Consider the following 20294-nt stretch of genomic DNA (forward strand, 5'->3'; position numbering starts at 1 on the left):
ACAGTGCTCTGCAGATTATTTAAATGTGCACAAAAAAAATTACCTATTTCACTTTGTCATTACGGGGTATTGTGTGTTGATTGCTGAGGATTTTTATTTATTTAATCAATTTTAGAATAAGGCTGTAACGTAACAAAATGTGGAAAAAGTCAAGGGTTCTGAATGCTTTCTGAAGGCATTGGATCGCCCAGTACAGCCGCTAATGCCAAACTATCTACAGCAAACTTAATTAAGAGCCAGTTAATACAAAACATGAAAAAGGTGTCTTTTTGGAAGTGTGTACTTCTATTATCGTTTGTGTAAATGAGGGTGTGTTAATGCTGTCCTCTTCTGTCTCCTTCTGATGTTCCATCTGATGTGGTTGCTAACCTCACAACATGTTATAGCCGAGTGTGTGTGTGTGTGTGAGGGAGGGTTTGTGGTCTTGAGGGTCTTTTCAGGGTATAGAGACCAGTCTCTAGGGGTTTAAATCTCATTCCACTACCAGATAGTCCTCCACTCATAAAATACATTAATCCTCCCACCTGGCTCCATCCCAATCCTCCCAAATGCCGCCCCTCCCCCATCTCATTACCTTTAATTTCCTCAAGCGCCCACAAACAATCACTCAGATTTTATTTTAAAAGATGTATTCTTTCACTTTGAAAAAGACAAACTTGACATGGCAAATAAACAAAAATGCACAGAATTGCAGTTCTTCATTTCTCTAAACAGTTCAAAATGACTATAAAAAAAAAGACTGAAGACCCCTCTGCATGTCTCAGTGCTATTAAACTACAACCATCCCCATGGGGCGAATAGAATAGAACCCAGTAGAATCATGGGTAATGTGGTACATAATATGCTGTTAGATAGATTGGACTTAGTCTGTTGAGAAACCCTCTATTTAGCATCAGGAAAACAAATAGTTTGTCAGCACAGCAAGAGGTATTCATTTCTGAGAATGTGTGGGACATCAGAGTGGAAGTACAAATTCTTGGTCCATTTAACGCTTAGTGTGTGTGTATGATATGATCTGCGTGTCTTCGTGCACCGGTCACTGAGTAAACTTGTCCAAATGTTCCCCGTTCGTTGTGATGTCATCAGCAGGTCCAGCAAGGCTCCTCCCCCTCTCCTCAGTCAGAGTCCTCTTCAGAGCTGGGGGGTGTGGTCATCGCTTCCTCTTCTTCCTCATCAGACTCCTGAGACAGACAGACAGACGGACAGAGAGAGAGAGATATTCTTCACTATGATAATCCCATCAATTCATCCTATTGTTGCCATAGTGACAGTGCAGTACCTTGCCCTTCCTCTGGGGTTTGCCTTTGGCTTTCTTGGCCTTCTTGGCTTTCTTGCGTTCACCGTCAGACGAACTCTCCTCGCTGGAGATAAACTCTCGGCTCTTAAAACTGTCGTTCCCTCCTTGCTCCTTTTCCTTCTCTACTCCACCAGACTTCCTCTTCTTGTCCTCCTTCTTGCCTCCCGCCTTCTTCTTGCTCTCCCTGATGGAGTGAAACGCAAAAGCATGGTCAACATGGTCATACATTTGAGGTTGTTTTTGTGTTTAAAACAGGGTTACGAGTGCGTGTGTCAGAGAGCTTCTAAGTGCACCTGGTAGTGTGTGTGTGTGGTCTCTTACCTCTTGGCGGGTGTGGAGGAGCCTCCACCATTCTCTCTGTATTCCTTCATGGCTTTCTCATAGTTCTTCTTAGCCTCGTCTGCCTTCCCGTCCCACTCCTAGCAGAGAGAGACCTTTTGTTATCAATCTGTTCTCCTAAATAATGGTTTAAATACAGAATTACAGTTAGCTAGGGTGACAATTATTTTATTCAAAATGCCGAAACAGAAAAATGGGAGAGAAGAGCAGAATAGAGGAAAAAGAGAAACTGGGAGAGCAAAGAGAAAGCTCTCCCCCTCCCTCACCTCTTTGTCGTCCTTCCCTATCTGTTTCCACATCTCTCCTGCCTTCTTGGAGATCTCTGTGATGGAGATTCCGGGGTTTTCCGACTTGATGCGCTCGCGGCTGGAGTTGAGCCACAGCATGTAGGAACTCATCGGCCTCTTGGGGGCGTTAGTGTCCTTCTGCTTCTTCTAAAAGACAGAGAGACCGAGCAAGAGAAACATGAGCACTCACCCACACACATATCACCCACACACATATCACCTGCATAAATACATTAACTATGCAATTGCTGCCATAGGTCAATATGAAGGTATATTTTTCTCTGATACAATAAACTTAGATATTACTGTTCATGACTCCCTCCACATCCATTCCCCCCTTCTTTCTCGCACCTCCTCTTTCCTCTTCTAGTTTACTCCTAATCCCTCTCCTCTCTCTCACCTCTTTGCGTGGTTTCCTCTCCTTCGTCTCTTTCACTACTTTGGCCTTCTTTGCAGGTTTCTTCTTCTTTCCCTCCTCATCGCTGCCATCCCCCCCGCTGCCGCTGTCGCTCTCCGACGCGTTACTGTCATACCTGAGGGAGAGACAAGGGAGGAATACTGTTAAACAGAGAGGGGTGGGAGGGGGGGGGGGGGGGGGGGGGCGAAATAGGCAATGGGAGAATGAGTGAGGGATGATTGGTAAAAACTCACTCCTCAGCGACATCACTCTCCTCTCCAGGGTTGAAAGACTCATCTAGTAAAAAGAGAGAAGAAAATCACTAACACAGCTCTCTCCCAAACCTGCTGCTCTCTTGGACATGGACACAACAAGCTCACAACAGCCAGACCTATGACGTTTTTACATTTCTTCATGTATGAATGAGTCCCATTAAGATCTCTTATTAGGGAGGCCCTGATTGACTGTGGGAGCTGTCACTCAGCGGTCTAGCCACCCTAATGGTTGCAGGAGCTGGCACATAGCGGTCTGGACACCCTATCGGCTGTGGGAGCTGTCACTTAGCGATCTGGCCACCCTATTGGCTGCAGCAGCTGTCACTCACCGGTCTCTTCGTCTGAGTCGTTGCTGCCGTCTCCCTCCTCTCTGATCTTGCCCTCGGCTTTCATCCTCTCCAGGTAGGCATCGTGCTGGTCGTCGTCTGAGTCACTGTACTCGTTGTTCTTTGCCTTCATGCCATGTCGGGGGGCAGCAGAGAGTCAGACTACACTACCCATGATGCTCCAACAAGGCCCTGTATCTCTTCCTATGGACAGCAGTTTACTGTACAGAAGGGGCTGTGTTCCAACAGTTTACAATGGCTTCCTTTCCTTACCTCCTTACCTTTAGGACTACTGCTGGGAATGCAGAGACTAGGGGAGAATCTCATTGCATTTCCTTGATTCATCGCGTCCTTAAAACCCATTGGATGAGAAGGTCAAAGACCTCTGACCTTCTCATCTAATGGGTTTTGAGGAGGAGGCTAGGAGAGAGGACGCGAGGAATCAAGGAAATGCAATGAGATTCTGCCTAAGTTAAAAGCTAAGAAGCTAGACCAACAGGAGGAAGTGGCGAACAGGATCCTTTGTAGTTCTTGACCATTCAGGTGACCTCAAGGTAATAGTTTGTTGCCGTGGCAACTACCACCAAGGGGCAACAGAGTGGGCTGTTTATATTACCAGAGAGCATTCTGGGAGAAAAATCAGGACTTCCTGTATTTGGTTTAGAGGATGTGTTTCGTCTTTCAGTTAACACACTGCAACACCTTGGGCAATACATTAGTCAAGACAATACAGGCAACCCCCCCTAACCCCACACACAGCATGTTTTACTATCCTTGTGGGGACCTAAAATTGATTTCCATTCAAAATCCTATTTTCCCTAACTCCTAACCCTAATTGTAACCCTAACCCCTAAGCCTAAAATAGCCTTTGTCCTTTACTATCGTTGGAGACTTTTGGGGATTTCCGGTCCCCACAAAGATAGAACAAGACCACACACACCTCTCTCTTTCTCACACACTCTCCAAAACACATCTGTAGATGTTTTTCACACAAAAATGTGGATAATCATAATCAGTAATCATATACCGATTAGTAAATCATTAATGGTTCTTCACAGCAATCAACCACCATGATTAGAATTATAGCACACTCCCCCCCCCCAACACCCACAGACACGCCCCCCCAACACACACATACAGACACGCCCCCCCCAACACACACATACAGACACCCCCCCCCCCCAACACACACACCATGCGAGCAGTAATCGCTCCAAACCAAAAATCAAGCCAACACTCCCAAACCCCCGTAACCATACCAACCTTCTTCTTCAGGGGTACACAACAGACAGACAAGAAGAGAGTGACATCATCAATATTTATAAACACATCATTTATCTTGGAGAGGAGTCGAATGTATTTCCACCACAGTAAACATCTCCTAAAGGTTACCTCCTTGAATCCTCTGTTCTTGATGTCGAGTTTCTTGGCGTTTACAAAGTCAAACAGCTTCCCGTACTCTTCTCTGTGATGGAGAGAGAAAAAACCCAGAAACCATGACTTAGGCAAAGAATCAATACGGTTGCGTGTGTTTCTAAGTCCCCTCCATACCTCTCTATGCTGCTGAAGGTAAACTGGTTGCCCTGCTTGGTCTCCACCTCGAAGTCGAAGGAGCGCGTTGTGGTGGTGCCTCTGGCGAAGTTGACACAGGAGATCTCCTCGAAGCGCAGGTGCACGGGGGGCTTGTGCACGTAGATGAAACCCCTCTCCAGGGGGTAGAGCAGGCCTGACTGCGCCTTGTAGGAACATGTTATACACTGGGCCCCAGGGGTGTTACTACAGGGGAGAGGAGGGGAGGGAGACTCAATTATTATGAAATACATAACACAGTGTTTCATGATAATGTGTTTATACTGTAATGCCTCTAAAGGAACAGTGTACAGCACCACAAGAGGAACATTGGTGCATATTTGCAAGTGATTCTGCATGCGTGAATTGGTGATCGTGTGTGTGTGTTGGTGATCGTGTGTGTGTTGTGCGTGAATGTGTTGGTGATTGTGTGTTTACCCCTGGAAGTTTCCGGGCACGGTGATCTTCCTGTTGACCAGAGCTTTCATCACCCTACTGACCATCTCATAGAGAGAACCGGACATGTTCTTACTGAGTTTCCCTTCATAACGCTTCTCCACCTCCTCCCTATGGAGAGAGAGGGGCAAGAGAGGGATGGTAGAGGGAGAAAGAACGGGGGAGAGGGGCCCAACGAGAGAGAGGAGAGGGAAACAGAAATTGTATTAAGGGATTCTTGACACCCAACAATACGAGTTCATTCTTCCTCTCCCATGTGGTGTTGAGCTGCTGTCCTTTCTTTCTCCCACTCACTCGCTCATGTTGAGGGTGAGGTGGAGCTCCTCCTCCTTAGAGAAGTGCAGGATGAGGAAGTGGTAACGCGTCTGTCCCTGCTTGATGGGCGGGTCCAGACTGATCTACAGACAGAGGGAGAGGGAGAAGAAGAGCGGGAGAGAGAGGGAGAAGAAGACATAATGATTATGAATCGAAGACGATGGCAAAGGGTTTGAAGTGAGAATGATTACAGTGTAAATGCATTGTCCACACGTTTGGTGCCAAACACCAACTTAATACAATCTACACTCGACTGTCAACCACTCACCTCAATCAAAACACACACACACACTTACCACAAAGAACATCTGCCTCTGGTCCTTGCTTGGTAACAGGAAGAGACGCAGCACGGTAGTGTAGGGGATCTTGTAGTCAAAAGTCTTACCATGGAGGTGGAGGAAGGCAGGGTAGATAAGGATATCATACCTGACACACAGAGGGAGAAGAACGTGGGTGAACAAGGGCAAGAAAGAGAGGAAGACCTTCCTTCAAAGTAGGTGTTTGTCTAGTATGTGGTAGGTTTTCGTTGGAAGGGGGGGGGGGGGGGGGGTAGTGTTAAGCCAAGTGAACAATGTTGCTCAATCTGATAAATAGAGAGTACTGTTCAACAAAACAATGATGGCTAATACTGATGAATAGTGGTTCATGGTGCTGATGGCAGTGTACCTGCCCCTGGGTGTGAGGCACTGCAGCTCTTTGAAGACACACACAGCATCTCCTGTAGCCTGGATCACATCTGCCTTAGACCGCACGTTCTGGGCAAACGCCTGACAGGGAGGGAAGGAAACAGGGTTCAAACAGGAATAACATCAATCACTGCATCAATGATCTTTGTGTGAAAATTAACTGTTTCTGAGTATAGGGACATCTGTAGTGGTAGCGCCATCTGCTGGGGAGAAGTCAGTAAGGCACTGACGATCACTCCATTCAACCAGCGGCAGGACAGAGTGGTTGGTTAGTGGTTGTTAGTTCTATCTCCGGTACAGGTCCGGTAGTACAGCGTGGGTTACCTCCACGGGGTCTGCCCCCTCGTCTGCGGTGCCAGGGGGGACGTAGAAGCGGACCTCCATAAGAGAGACCTCAGCGTCATCGTTCTGGTGGAACTCCAGCGTCACCTCGTTCTTTCCTGTGGCACACTGGGACACGCTGGCCAGGGGGATCTCAAACACTGAGCTGTCATTCACGTCAAACGACAACAATGGACCTGTGGAGGGAGGGGAAAGGGGGGGGTTCAAGACTACAGCTCCCATAATGCACCACAACATAGCTGGAGGAACGCTACAATGGGCTTAGTAAGAGAGATCCAGAGATGAAAAAAGTTGTTTTCTAAATGTCCCAGCCATCCAAGAAGTCTTTTTAGAGTGATTAGACCCACTGCTGGTGATGTGTGATGGGTGTTTAGTGAGATTTAGTGGGTGTTTTACCAGAGAATTTAGCAGTGCCCCAGTTCCAGCCCTTCACACACATGTCCTTCTCTGTCAGCTCCACCTTGTAGTTGGCCTTGAAGAACTCTGAGATCCTCTCATAATCCTGCAGAGAGAAAGGGTGGAGAGGAGGGAGGAGTGGAGGGAAAGAAGAGGAGTGGGGAAGTGGAGGGGGAGAGGGGAGTGGGAGTGGAGAGAGGTAGATGGGGGGGAGTGGAGGGAGATGAGGGGGGAGTGGAGGGAGATGAGGGGGGAGATGAGGGGGGGAGTGGAGGGAGATGAGGGGGGGAGTGGAGGGAGGAAGTGGAGGGAGGTCAGGGGGGGAGTGGAGGGAGGTGAGGGGGGAGTGGAGGGAGGTCAGGGGGGAGTGGAGGGAGGGAGATGAGGGAGGGAGATGGGGGGAGTGGAGGGAGAGAGATGAGGAGGGGAGTGGAGGGAGGTGAGGGGGGAGTGGAGGGAGGTGAGGGGGGAGTGGAGGGAGATGAGGGGGGGGGTGGAGGGAGATGGGGGGGAGTGGAGGGAGGAAGTGGAGGGAGGTCAGGGGGGGAGTGGAGGGAGGTGAGGGGGGAGTGGAGGGAGATGAGGGGGGAGTGGAGGGAGGGAGATGAGTGAGGGAGTGGAGAGGGGGAGTGGAGGGAGGTGAGGGGGGAGTGGAGGGAGGTGAGGGGGGGAGTGGAGGGAGGTGAGTGGAGGGAGGTGAGGGGGGGAGTGGAGGGAGGTGAGGGGGGAGTAGAGGGAGATGAGGGAGGGTGGAGGGAGATGAGGGGGGGTGGAGGGAGATGAGGGGGGGTGGAGGGAGGTGAGGGGGGAGTGGAGGGAGATGAGGGGGGAGTGGAGGGAGATGAGGGGGGGTGGAGGGAGATGGGGGAATGGAGGGAGATGAGGGGGTGAGTGGAGGGAGATGAGGGGGGAGGTGAGGGGGGGAGTGGAGGGAGGTGAGGGGGGAGTAGAGGGAGATGATGGGGGGGGTGGAGGGAGATGAGGGGGGGTGGAGGGAGATGAGGGGGGAGTGGAGGGAGATGAGGGGGGAGTGGAGGGAGATGAGGGGGGGGGGGGTGGAGGGAGATGAGGGGGTGAGTGGAGGGAGATGGGGGAATGGAGGGAGATGATGGGGGGGAGTGGAGGGAGATGAGGGGGGAGTGGAGGGAGAGCAAAATAGAAAAACAGAGGAAAGATGTTCTCAGTTAAATCCTTACTGCCCCCACTATTCAACAGTGAAAAACAAAGAAACATCCCCTCTTTCCTTCCCCTTGATGAGGAGGCTAACTAATCAAAGCTCAATCCGGACGCTCTCTCCCTCTCCGCCGCTTACAATCAGGCTGTTTATTTATCCTGCAGGCCCGATTAGAGCTGGAGCACACAGACGCCGCAATCACTTCCACATGTGTGTGAAGGACAGAGTGCATGTGTGTGTTTTTGAGAGAGAGAGAAGGAGAACGTGTGGGAAAGAGAGTTTCTGCACCTGGGTATCAGCTTGTCTGTTAGTTCAGGGGTTTTCAAACTTTTCCACATATTAAAATGAATTTATTTGGTATACCAATTAAGTTGAGAGAAACGTTTGCAGTTTTAAAGTAAATTTCATGCAATTCTATGCATTTTGCCATGGCTAATGCTGTGTTCCTCTGCTCAAACGTTAGAACAAAATAAATGGGCATGTACCCTGAATGCACAGTTTTGGGATTTATAAAATGTTTTCCTGACTATTAGTTCTAAAAGATGGTTTAAAAATGAAGTTCAATATCTTTTCTGCATGCTTTCTATCTGGTTTTGGTCATTTAACCCTTAACACGCGTACCTGTATACGGGTTGAAAATGGCCAATTTGGGCACTGATAAACACCTCAATTGGAACACAGTGGCTGTACAGTAACATGCTCTCCATGACATCAGAGCTCTGGCTCTGCGCTTCACAGCGCTGTATGGGTTTTGACTGACAGCCATTCTGAACTTGAGCACCTCGTGGGACAAGACGTTGCCCCCATCCCTCCCACTAATTTGGCAACTTTTGCAAATGTTTTATTGTCTGAGTTTGGAAAATGATGTAAATTAAGAGGACAATGTATTTTGTAAGATGATATGTTGAGGATTATAATAAATACAGCTTTGATGTCATACAAGCAAGCCAAACACCCGCAACTCCAAACATGCACTTCACATTTCCATATCATAAAACCCATGTCATATACAGGGTCAACGTTTATGATCACTATGTTTGATGTACAGTTACAAGATGACATGGCGTCATACCCTGGGTTGTTCTGAACAGACTGAGCCTGTTTGTCTATTGAAGAAAAGTTTTTACGGCACACGCACCTGAATGCACTCAAGGCTCCTTAGGCCTTTCTATGTGCACCAAAATGATTATCGGTATCCCTTTAATAACTACAAGTGTGCTTGCTCTAGTTCTTCAACGGCACAGCTAGGAGAGCTTATTTGAGTCACAGAAGTGCATTGAACTGACTTAGGAACTGTGCACACTTTGGAGAGGTGTGTGGCCACTTGGAGACACCAGTTAGTTATCTCACTCAAACCATTGTCATTTTGTAGTCTTTTGTTGCACCTACCTTACATTTGGAATGTATCCAGAGTATTTTCAACGGCAAAGTACAATACATTTAAAATCCACATAAAATCAATCAATTCAATCTTGTGTCAGCTGAACTGTGGTGTCCTCATCTTTGGTCTAATAATTTTCTCTGTTCCCTTTCAATTGCTACCATGGTTATGAATATGTTTTCATATTTATTTTTGTCCAATTAGGGATGATACCAGTATCGCAATATGTTTTCCATGGCAAAAATGAAAACACAAAGCAGACCAAACTCTTTGGTCCTTTAAACACCTGTTGTATGTAAATTATAGTGTGCTTTAGCATGGAAAATAAATAAATGAGACTCTGGGTGACAACATGATTTGGGCTGTTTTCCTAAATAATGAGTATCGCAATACTGGTATCGTTCTGGCCCTACTATCCATATAAAAGGGTTAAATTGACACAAACTGTTTTTCTATCCTAAAAATGTGCACTCAGACGGCCCGCTTAAGAACTTTGTATACAGAAAACCCCCTGTAATTAGCTCAAATTACTAATTTCCTCCATATTAAAGGGTTTGTTCGAGATTTTGGCAATGAAGCCATTTATCTACTTCCCTAGAGTCAGATGAACAGGAATAGCTAGCAGGCCAACTGTTCCTGTAGACTTCCAGTCATTGTGCTATCGCTAGTTAGCATTGCCATGTAAAACTCTAACTTCCGTCATACTGGACACAGAGACATACAAATGGTATTCGGTTGTAGCTAGAGATAATAATAAAAAATATATTTTAAAAACATCCTTTTCAAAATGCGGACCCCCTGCAGTACCTCGGACCCCAGTTTGAAAACCTGTGTTAGGTTATTCGAGTGTGAAAGCCCACAGCGTATGTGTGTTGGACAGAGAGAGAGAGAATATACGCCAGACTGTGTGTGTATGCGTGTCCATCTGTGTGTGTATAGAACATCAGATCAGTGTGTTGACAGCATCTCTGCGCGTGTTTGTGAAGATGTATGAAGACATTGTGTTTGTGTGTGACAGCACGTGTATACAGATCTAAGTTTACATTATATAGTATACACTGGATATAAATCTGTGTGTGTGTGTAATGAGTGGCCGATAACTGTGTAAAGATGTACATATCAATGTGTGCGTGCGGTGTGTTCCTGCTGTCCCCATCAGTCCCTATGTGTAGAGCTCCGTCTCTCATTACTGCTTTGGCAGAGTGCTGTTGCTTACCTCACACAACCATAAAAATAACTCATCCCAGCCTCCCCGTCCTCTATCCACACACACCAATTTCCTCCCCAAAAACAACGGTCCCAATTCTCCCTCCCTCCACCCCTTCCCTATCTGTTCCACTCCAACACCCCTAACTAATATGATGCCCTGTAACACAGATGCTGCTATGTGATCTTGACACCAGTGTCCTACGCATTAGAGGACACAGAGTTTTGCAACAGGAAACGAAAAACAAGCGTTTCCTATTGGACAGGATTGTCCTTTGTTTATTTTATTTTTATTTTATTGTGCCTAGTGAATAGACCCAGTTATGGCTAATACAGTCGAGTCCAGATCAGTGCAAAGCAAACTCAGAGTAAGTGCAGTGCGGTTTATAAGATGAACCAAATTAGTAAACAGATGACTCGTGATAAGTGGATTTCATATTTAAAACTCGTCAGTGCACTTCACCAGTCCTAATTCAAATACATTATCTTTACTTGTTTAGGACAGACATTCAAAACATTGTATATACATGAGTAGGCTGAGGTGGTGTCTAACCAGTGAGGATATTAGGGCTGTCCAAGAGTCGTCTGTTCTTTCGACCAATCGATTGGTTGAAAATGTAAAACGTATCTTTTCATATATAGACACATCCTATGTGTTTTAATCAAATGAATGATATGCACTGAGCTTGTCTGATGCTTTAAGCGCACTGTTTGATGAATGAATTAAGGAACACAAATAGAGGGAGTCCGACCGCAATCCTGTCGGGCTGTATCACGGCCTGGTACGGCAACTGCACAGCCCGCAACCACAGGGCTCTCCAGAGGGTGGTGCGGTCTGCCCAACACATCATAAGGGGCACACTGCCTGCCCTCCAGGACACCTGCAGCACCCGATGTCACAGGAAAGCCAAAAAGATCATCAAGGACATCAACCACCCGAGCCACGGCCTGTTCAACCTGCTACCATCCAGAAGGAGAGGTCAGTACAGGTGCATCAAAGCTGGGACCGAGAGACTGAAAAACAGCTTCTATCGCAAAGCCATCAGACTGTTAAATAGCCATCACTAGCCAGCTACCACCCGGTTACTCAACCCTGCACCTTAGAGGCTGCTGCCCTATATACATAGACATGGAATCACTGGTCACTTTAATAATGGAACACTAGTCACTTTAATAATGTTTACATACGGCTTTACTCATTTCATACAGTACCAGTCAAAGGTTTGGACACACCTACTCATTCAAGGGTTTTTCTTAATTTTTTACTATTTTCTACATTGTAGAATAATAGAAGAAATCAAAACTATGAAATAACACATATGGAATCATGTTGTAACCAAAAAAGTGTTAAACAAATCAAAATATATTTTATATTTGAGATTCTTCAAATAGCCACAGCTTTGCACACTCTTGGCATTCTCTCAACCAGCTTCCCCTGGAATGCTTTTCCAACAGTCTTGAAGGAGTTCCCACATATGCTGAGCACTTGTTGGCTGCTTTTCCTTCACTCTGCTGTCCGACTCATCCCAAACCATCTCAAATTGGGTTGAGGTTGGGAGATTGTGACGCAGCACCCCATCACTCTCCCTCTTGGTCAAATAGCCCTTACACAGCCTGGAGGTGTGTTGGGTCATTGTCCTGTTGAAAAACAAATGATAGTCCCACTAAGCCCCAACCAGATCGGATGGTGTATTGCTGCAGAATGCTGTGGTAGCCATTCTGGTTAAGTGTCCCTTGAATTCTAAATAAATCACAGACAGTGTCACCAGCAAAGCACCCCCACACCATATCACCTCCTCCTCCATGCTTTACAGTGGGAACTACACATGAGGAAATCATCTGTTCACCCACACCGCGTCTCACAAAGACACGGCAGTTGGAACCAAAAATATCAAATTTGGACTCCAGACCAAAAGGACAAATTTACACCGGTCTAATGTCTATTGCTCGTGTTTCTTGGCCCAAGCAGGTCTCTTCTTCTTATTGGTGTCCTTTAGTAGTGGTTTCTTTGCAGCAATTCGACCATGAAGGCCTGATTCACAGTCTCCTCTGAATAGTTGATGTTGAGATGTGTCTGTTACTTGAACTCTGTGAAGCATTTATTTGGGCTGCAATTTCTGAGGCTGGTAACTCTAATGAACTTATGCTCTGCAGCAGAGGTAACTCTGGGTCTTCCATTCCTGTGGCGGTCCTCATGAGAGCCAGTTTCATCATAGCGCTTGATGGTTTTTGCGACAGCACTTAAAGAAACGTTCAAAGTTATTGAAATGTTCCGTATTGACTGACCTTCATGTCTTAAAGTAATGATGGACTGTCGTTTCTCTTTGCTTATTTGAGCTGTTCTTGCCATAATATGGACTTAGTGTTTTACCAAATAGGGCTATCTTCTGTATACCACAACACAACAACTGATTGGCTCAAACACATTAAGGAGGAAAGAAATTCCACAAATTAACTTTTAAGAAGGCACACCTGTTAATTAAAATGCATTCCAGGTGACTACCTCATGAAGCTGCTTGAGAGAATACCAAGAGTGTGCAAAGCTGTCATCAAAGCAAAGGGTGGCTATTTGAAGAATCTCACATATAAAATATATTTTGATTTGTTGAACACTTTTTTGGTTACTACATGATTCCATATGTGTTATTTTATAGTTTTGATGTCTTCACTATTATTCTACAATGTAGAAAACAGTAAAAAAAATTAAGAAAAACCCTTGAATGAGTAGGTGTTCTAAAACTTTTGACCGGTAGTGTATGTACTGTATTCTATTCTACTGTATTTTAGTCAATGCCACTCTGACATTGCTCGTTCTAATATATATATATATATATCTTAATTCATGATTTTACAGTAGTATCTAACAAGTCACAACAATACACATATATCTAAAAGTAAAGAATGAATTAAGAAATATATATATATATTTTTTTTCTTTTCTTAATTCATTATTTTACTTTTAGATATGTGTGTATTGTTGTGACTTGTTAGATACTACTGCACTGTTGGAGCTAGGAACACAAGTATTTCCCTACACCCGCAATAACATCTGCTAAATATGTGTATATGACCAATAACATTTGATTTGATTGTGCTGCCTGGATCAGACTTGCTACGCTAAAAAAAGAAAAGAAAAAGACAGCGAGTGACTGAAAAATTGTATCCGCCTTTATTACAGCATAGCAAAGATTAAAAACAGACGAATTTATGAAATTGTGTGAGGCTTGGTGCTCACGGAATCAGTAGGCTATTAACCAAACACTCAAACAGGCAACAGAAGCAGGATCTGTCTTATTTCTGTAGATACAGTGCATTCGGAAAGTATTCCGACCCCTTGACTTTTTCCACTTTGTTACGTTACATCCTTATTCTAAAATTGATAAAAGTATTTTGTTCCCTCAATCTACACACAACACCCCATAATGAAAAAGCAAAAACAGGTTTTTAGAAATGTTTGCAAATGTATTAAAAATGAAAAACAGAGATACCTTATTTTGATAAGTATTCAAACCCTTTGCTATGCAACTCGAAATTGAGCCCTGTTTCCCTTGATCATCCTTGAGATGTTTCTACAACTTGATTGGAGTCCACCTGTGGTAAATTCAATTGATATGACATGATTTGGAAAGGCACACACCTGTCTATATAAGGTCCCACAGTTGACACTTCATGTCAAAGCAAAAACCAAGCCATGAGGTTGAAGGAATTGTGCGTAGAGCTCAGAGACAGGACTTGTGTAGAGGCACAGATCTGGGGAAGGATACCAAAAAATGTCTGCTACGTTAAAGGTCCCCAAGAATACAGTAGCCTCCATCATTCTTAAATGGAAAAAGTTTGGAACCACCAAGACTTTTCATAGAACAGGCCGCCCGGCCAAACTGAGCAATCAGGGGTGAAGGGCCTTGGTCAGGGAGCACTCTGACAGAGCTCCAGAGTTCCTCTGTGGAGATGGGAGAACCTTCCAGAAGGACAACCATCTCTGTAGCACTTCACCAATCAGGCCTTTATGGTCGAGTGGCCAAAGGCACCTAAAGGACTCAGACAATGAGAAACAAGATTCTCTGGTCTGATGAAACCAAAATTGATCTATTTGGCCTGAATGCCAAGCGTCACGTATGAAGGAAACCTGGCACCATCCCTACGGTGAAGCATGGTCGTGGCAGCATCATGCTGTGGGGATGTTTTTCAGCAGCAGGGACTGGGAGACTAGTCAGGATTGAGCGAAAGATGAACGGCGCAAAGTACAGAGAGATCCTCAGACTGGGGCGAAAGTTCACCTTCCAACAGGACAATGACCCTGAGCACACAGCCAAGACAATGCAGAAGTGGCTTCAGGACAAGTCTTCGAATGACCCTGAGCGGCCCAGCCAGAGCACAGACTTGAAACCGATCAAACATCTCTGGAGAGACTTGAAAATAGCTGTGCAGCGACATTCCCCATCCAACCTGTCAGAGCTTGAGAGGATCTGCAGCGAAGAATGGGAGAAACCACCCAAATACAGGTGTGCCAAGCTCATAGCGTCATACCCAATAAGACTTGAGGCTGTAATCACTGACTAGGTGCTTCAACAAAGTACTGAGTTACGGGTCTGAATACTTATGTAAATGTGATATCCATTTTTTATTTTTCATACATTTCTAAAAACCTGTTTTTGCTTTGTCATTATGGGGTATTGTGTGTAGATTGATGAGGGGGAAAAACGATTTAATCAATTTTAGAATAAGGCTGTAATGTAACAAAATGTGGGAAAAGTCAAAGGGTCTGAATACTTTCCAAATGCACTGTATATATGGATGATTTATAAAGCCAGGCACATCAAGAGTTAGGCTATTGATTATAGACATAATTAAGTTGGGGTTTCCTCTCTCCACACATTTCTTAGACAATTATGGCAAGGGCTGTTTCCTCACCTCCTAACTCTGCTGCTGCCTCCGCATTGTTCTCAACACCAATATGCTGGTTACCTTTGCAATTATGCACATAGCAACATGGTCTAGGAAAAGGCAGCAATTCAACAGCGCGTTGATGTGTTTCAGAAGCACGGACAGTGACCACTATCCAAAGCGGGAGAAAGCGCATTTGTTATAAAATAATATAATTGTTATTTGTATTGCACCATTGTTCTTACATAATATAACCATACACAATTTCAGTATCACATGTCTTAGACTGATGGACTGTGCCATCCCCGCCACAATGGATCAGTCCACTCAGACAGGAGCCAATCAGACAGGTGTCTTGTACACAATGATTTGTTTATGTTGCTACTGCTCGACTAAAGAAATCTCGGTCGACCAACAGCCTATCGACCAAACAATCGACTAAATGGGGTCAGCCCTAGAGATATAGAGGGTGAACACATCAAAGTGACTGACTGACTGGCTGCTCCACTAACCAATGTTAGAATTCCTCATGAGTGACAGTGTGACACCATTGTCTAAACCCTCACAGTCAGAAGATCAAATCTTCAAAAATACAATGATTACCCTCAGAAGCCCAGCTTTGCTTCTCTCTCTGTAGCAGCTAACCTCAGGAGCCCAACTTTGCTTCTCTCTCTCTGTAAAAGCTAACGTCAGGCGATCTGGTAAACACTGGTAAGGCTAGATTATACACACATGCACACATCCACTCTTGCACAATACACAGTCACTCACAAACACGTGTGAACAGATCAACAGATGTATCTAAAAGCTCACCAGACACCTACCCACGCAGTACTCACACAGAAACACAAAACCACAGCAGTCACTCACACAACCATTTTCAAACAAATTCTCTCACTCGTTCACACACACACTGCCTCACCGTGTCTCTGAAGCCGTCATATTTGTAGACATGTCCGGTGCTGGTGGCCAGTTTGATGCCGTGTCCCAGACACACACGCCTCCATGTGGCCACAGACAGCTCTGCTGCCGGGATGTTGTCCACCTTCCCCGTCTTACTGCTCTTATACACCAGATTCTGCTTACTGAACCGCAGACGACCGTCGTTCTGCAGAGAGACCACACACACATAAATACACTTAGGTTACTGGTTGGTGCAGGTGCCAGATTGTGGCAATTTATTTGTATATCCATTACAATACTCTATTTTCCTTGGCTAAAAAGAAAACACGAAGCAAAGACTTCACTCTATGGTCCTTTAAAACCTACTTTTGTCAAATATGATGTACTATTGCGTTCAAATAAACAAATGTGACTCTGGGTGACAACATAAGGTTGTTGCTAACATTAGGACTGTTTTCCTCAAGGAATTAAGTCCTCTTTATACTGGTATAGTGACAACCCTAATATCCATGTGTACTTCAATCCTGGTCCTGGAGACCCACAGGGTGTGCAGGTATTTGTTCTACATTGATCCCAGGCAGGACTAACACACCTGATTCAACTAATCAAGGCCCGGTTTCCCAAAAGCATCTTAAGGCTAAGTTCATCATTAGAACCTTTGTAGGAGCATCGTTAAAACTCTAAGCTGTTTCCCAAAACCTTTGTTTCTAAAGTTGCAATTGAAAACGCTTGTTATTTACCGACTGCGTCGTTAGATTCTTTTTTTGTCCTTCCGCGTCACTTTATAGACAGAATATCTTTGCCTTGATGACAGCTTTGCACACTCTTGGCATTCTCTCAACCAGCTTCATGAGGTAGTCACCTGGAATGCATTTCAATTAACAGGTGTGCCTTCTTAAAAGTTAATTTGTGGAATTTCTTTCCTTATTAATGCATTTGAGCCAATCAGTTGTGTTGTGACAAGGTTGGGGTGGTATACAGAAGATAGCCCTATTTGGTAAAAGATTAAGTCCATATTATGGCAAGAACAGCTCAAATAAGCAAAGAGAAACGACAGTCCATCATTACTTTAAGACATGAAGGTCAGTCAATATGGAACATTTCAATAACTTTAAAAGTTTCTTCAAGTGCAGTCTTAAAAACCATAAAGTGCAATGATGAAACTGGCTCTCATGAGGACCGCCACAGGAAAGGAAGACCCAGAGTTACCTCTGCTGCAGAGGATAAGTTCATTAGAGTTACCAGCCTCAGATTGCAGCCCAAATAAATGCTTCACAGAGTTCAAGTAACAGACACATCTCAACATCAACTGTTCAGAGGAGACTGCATGAATCAGGCCTTCATGGTCAAATTGCTGCAAAGAAACCACTACTAAAGGACACTAATAATAAGAAGAGACTTGCTTGGGCCAAGAAACATGAGCAATGGACATTAGACCGGTGGAAATCTGTCCTTTGGTCTGATGAGTCCAAATGTGAGATTTTTGGTTCCAACCACCGTGTCTTTGTGAGACGCAGAGTTGGTGAACGGATTATCTCTGCATGTGTGGTTCCCACCGTGAAGCATGGAGGAGGTGTCATGGTGATTTGCTGGTGACACTGTCTGTGATTTATTAAGAATTCAAGGCACACTTAACCAGCATGTCTACCACAGCATTCTGCAGCAATATGCCATCCCATCTGGTTTGCGCTTGGTGGGACTATCATTTGTTTTTCAACAGGACAATGACCCAAAACATACCTCCAGGCTGTGTAAGGGCTATTTGACCAAGGAGAGTGATGGAGTGCTGCATCAGATGACCTGGCCTCCACAATCACCCAACCTCAACCCAATTGAGATGGTTTGGGATGAGTTGGACCTCAGAGTGAAGGAAAAGCAGCCAACAAGTGCTCAGCATATGTGGGAACTCCTTCAAGACTGTTGGAAAAGCATTCCTCATGAAGCTGGTTGAGAGAATGCCAAGAGTGTTCAAAGCTGTCATCAAGGTGACATATAAAATATATTTTGATTTGTTTAACACTTTTTTGGTTACTACATGATTCCATGTGTTATTTCATAGTTTTGATGTCTTCACTATTATTCTACAATGTAGAAAACAGTAAAAATAAAGAAAAACCCTTGAATGAGTAGGTGTGTCCAAACTTTTGACTGGTACTGTATATTTCATGATGTGTAACATGTGCCAAATCTGTGATTTGTGCAATATTATTGGGTAAGCATTAGAATAAACCACCTCAATATTTGCAGCCATAGGTGGTAATCTCTCTAGGAGCTGAACCGTCGTCAGTGTTGTGAAATAATTATAATGTTAAGATAATATTTGAATGTAGAAAGCTGATCCGAGACCACCGCTGCCTTTCTTTCGATTCTGTCAGTGTCGACACATGATCCAACGACGCACTTTGCGAACGCTCTTTCTGTGTGGTGTTTTGGGAAACGCATGTTACATCTTCAGCCTTTGTAGGAACGATGCATTGTTAAAAAGACTCGTAAGTTCCATCGCTATCGTGAAATCAGGCCCAGGTGTGTTAACTGGGACTGGGCTAGAACAAAAGCCTACACACCCTGCTGATCTCCAGGACCAGGATAGAAAGACACTGGTTAGTGAAAGACACTGATGGAGGATGGCATGACGAGGTAGCTAGTTACTGACCCAGGACCCCTTGGATTCCTGGTAGATCTCGTTGAACTCCAGCGTGTCTCCCATCTCTGCCTCTGCAAGAAGTGATGCTCAGCTGAGGACACAGAGGAAGATCATGTCAATCAGTTAGCAAGCTAGCAATGTTTTTTCAGGAGCCCAAGTTGTAATATACCTAGCTATTTTGCTAATTATTTTGAGTCAACAGGTGACACAGACGGTTGTTGCCATTTCATTTAATATCTAACTAGTTAGCTAACCTTACAAAATAAAAACATGTAGTTAGGCTAAGTAGCTAGCTTGCTAGCCAATTACAACATACGCTAGATAGCTAAATATTTACAAAAGACAACTCAATGAGGTTATAAACGCTTAGTAGTAAGTGAACAACAATCAGCAAGCTGTAACTAGCTAGCTGCTTTATTTGTGGCTAGAACACGCAGATCCTAGCTAGCCAGCTATCGTAGAAAGTAAGCGAGAAGGCTAGTAAATGGATGCCAGTGTAGCTAGCATGCTAGCTGGCTAGTGATGATGTTGAGTTGCTTCGATAACTATTTGAATCCTATGGATCAATAGTAGCTACGACAATTTGACTTGTCTCGTTTATCTGGTTTTATACACATATATATGCAATCCACAAAATATCTCCCTAAATAAAATGAACAAAAACTTGATGTCTTACTGTAAATGTGATGAGGAGACCTCGCCGTTTCCCGCGTGAAGCGTCAAGGCAAGAGCTGACGTCACCGGAAATAATCCGTGCTACTTTTGCATTTACTTCCGTTTCGTTCTGATTACCAAAAAATAACACTTTTTAAAGATGTTCGGCTGTGTTGGTCTTTCGCCTGACAATAACATAAACAGCTTGGCATCCTCTAGAAACAGGTGAGAATTGTTTAATACGAAAGCTTTCCGTCTTTAGTTAGGCCTTGTCTTATGAAACGCAACCCTCATCGTTTTCGGAACCGCCTGCAATGACTGCTCACAACCACTAAGGGGTGCACGCAGCAACCTGTTAAAATAATTGTTCACCGTGATGACGGATGGATGATGATAAAGCCATCGGTCGGCCATGTTGGCACTCCCCAGTAGGAGCAGTCCTCAATAAGAATGAATGGGATTCTACAGTATTTCAATTAAATGTTTCAAGGACAAAATTAAATGTATTTAAGTATTGTTTTGTTGTAGTGGGGGTAGTAACATTAGTAATCTAAAAAAAGTATACTTAGGTCACATAATATAAAGCATGCATGAGAGCATCAGCTGTTCCTATGTGATCACGCTCTCCATAGCCAATGTGAGTAAGACTTTTAAGCAGGTCAACATTCACAAGGCTGCAGGGCCAGACGGATTACCAGGACGTGTACTCCGAGCATGCGCTGACCAACTGGCAAGTGTCATCACTGACATTTTCAACATGTCC

The 20294-nt window shown here is 44.6% G+C and overlaps 1 protein-coding gene across 1 annotated transcript; it reads right to left on the bottom strand.

The window, feature by feature from the left end:
- Nucleotides 1–598: 598 nt before the first annotated feature.
- ssrp1a (structure specific recognition protein 1a) lies at nt 599–19613 on the bottom strand. The gene is made up of 18 exons (XM_084149773.1): nt 19554–19613; nt 18887–18968; nt 16253–16438; nt 6686–6791; nt 6272–6465; nt 5928–6028; nt 5558–5687; nt 5241–5344; nt 4929–5057; nt 4473–4697; nt 4314–4386; nt 2925–3048; nt 2575–2617; nt 2324–2456; nt 1903–2070; nt 1619–1716; nt 1280–1481; nt 599–1181 (listed from the first exon to the last, which is right to left on the bottom strand). The coding sequence occupies exons 2-18, from the start codon at nt 18938–18940 to the stop codon at nt 1116–1118; spliced, it is 2136 nt and encodes a 711-aa protein (XP_084005899.1). The 5' UTR covers nt 18941–18968; nt 19554–19613; the 3' UTR covers nt 599–1115.
- Nucleotides 19614–20294: the final 681 nt, after the last annotated feature.

This window comes from Coregonus lavaretus, assembly GCF_964263955.1.
Source record: "Coregonus lavaretus genome assembly, chromosome: 32".
NCBI classification, from domain to species: domain Eukaryota; kingdom Metazoa; phylum Chordata; class Actinopteri; order Salmoniformes; family Salmonidae; genus Coregonus; species Coregonus lavaretus.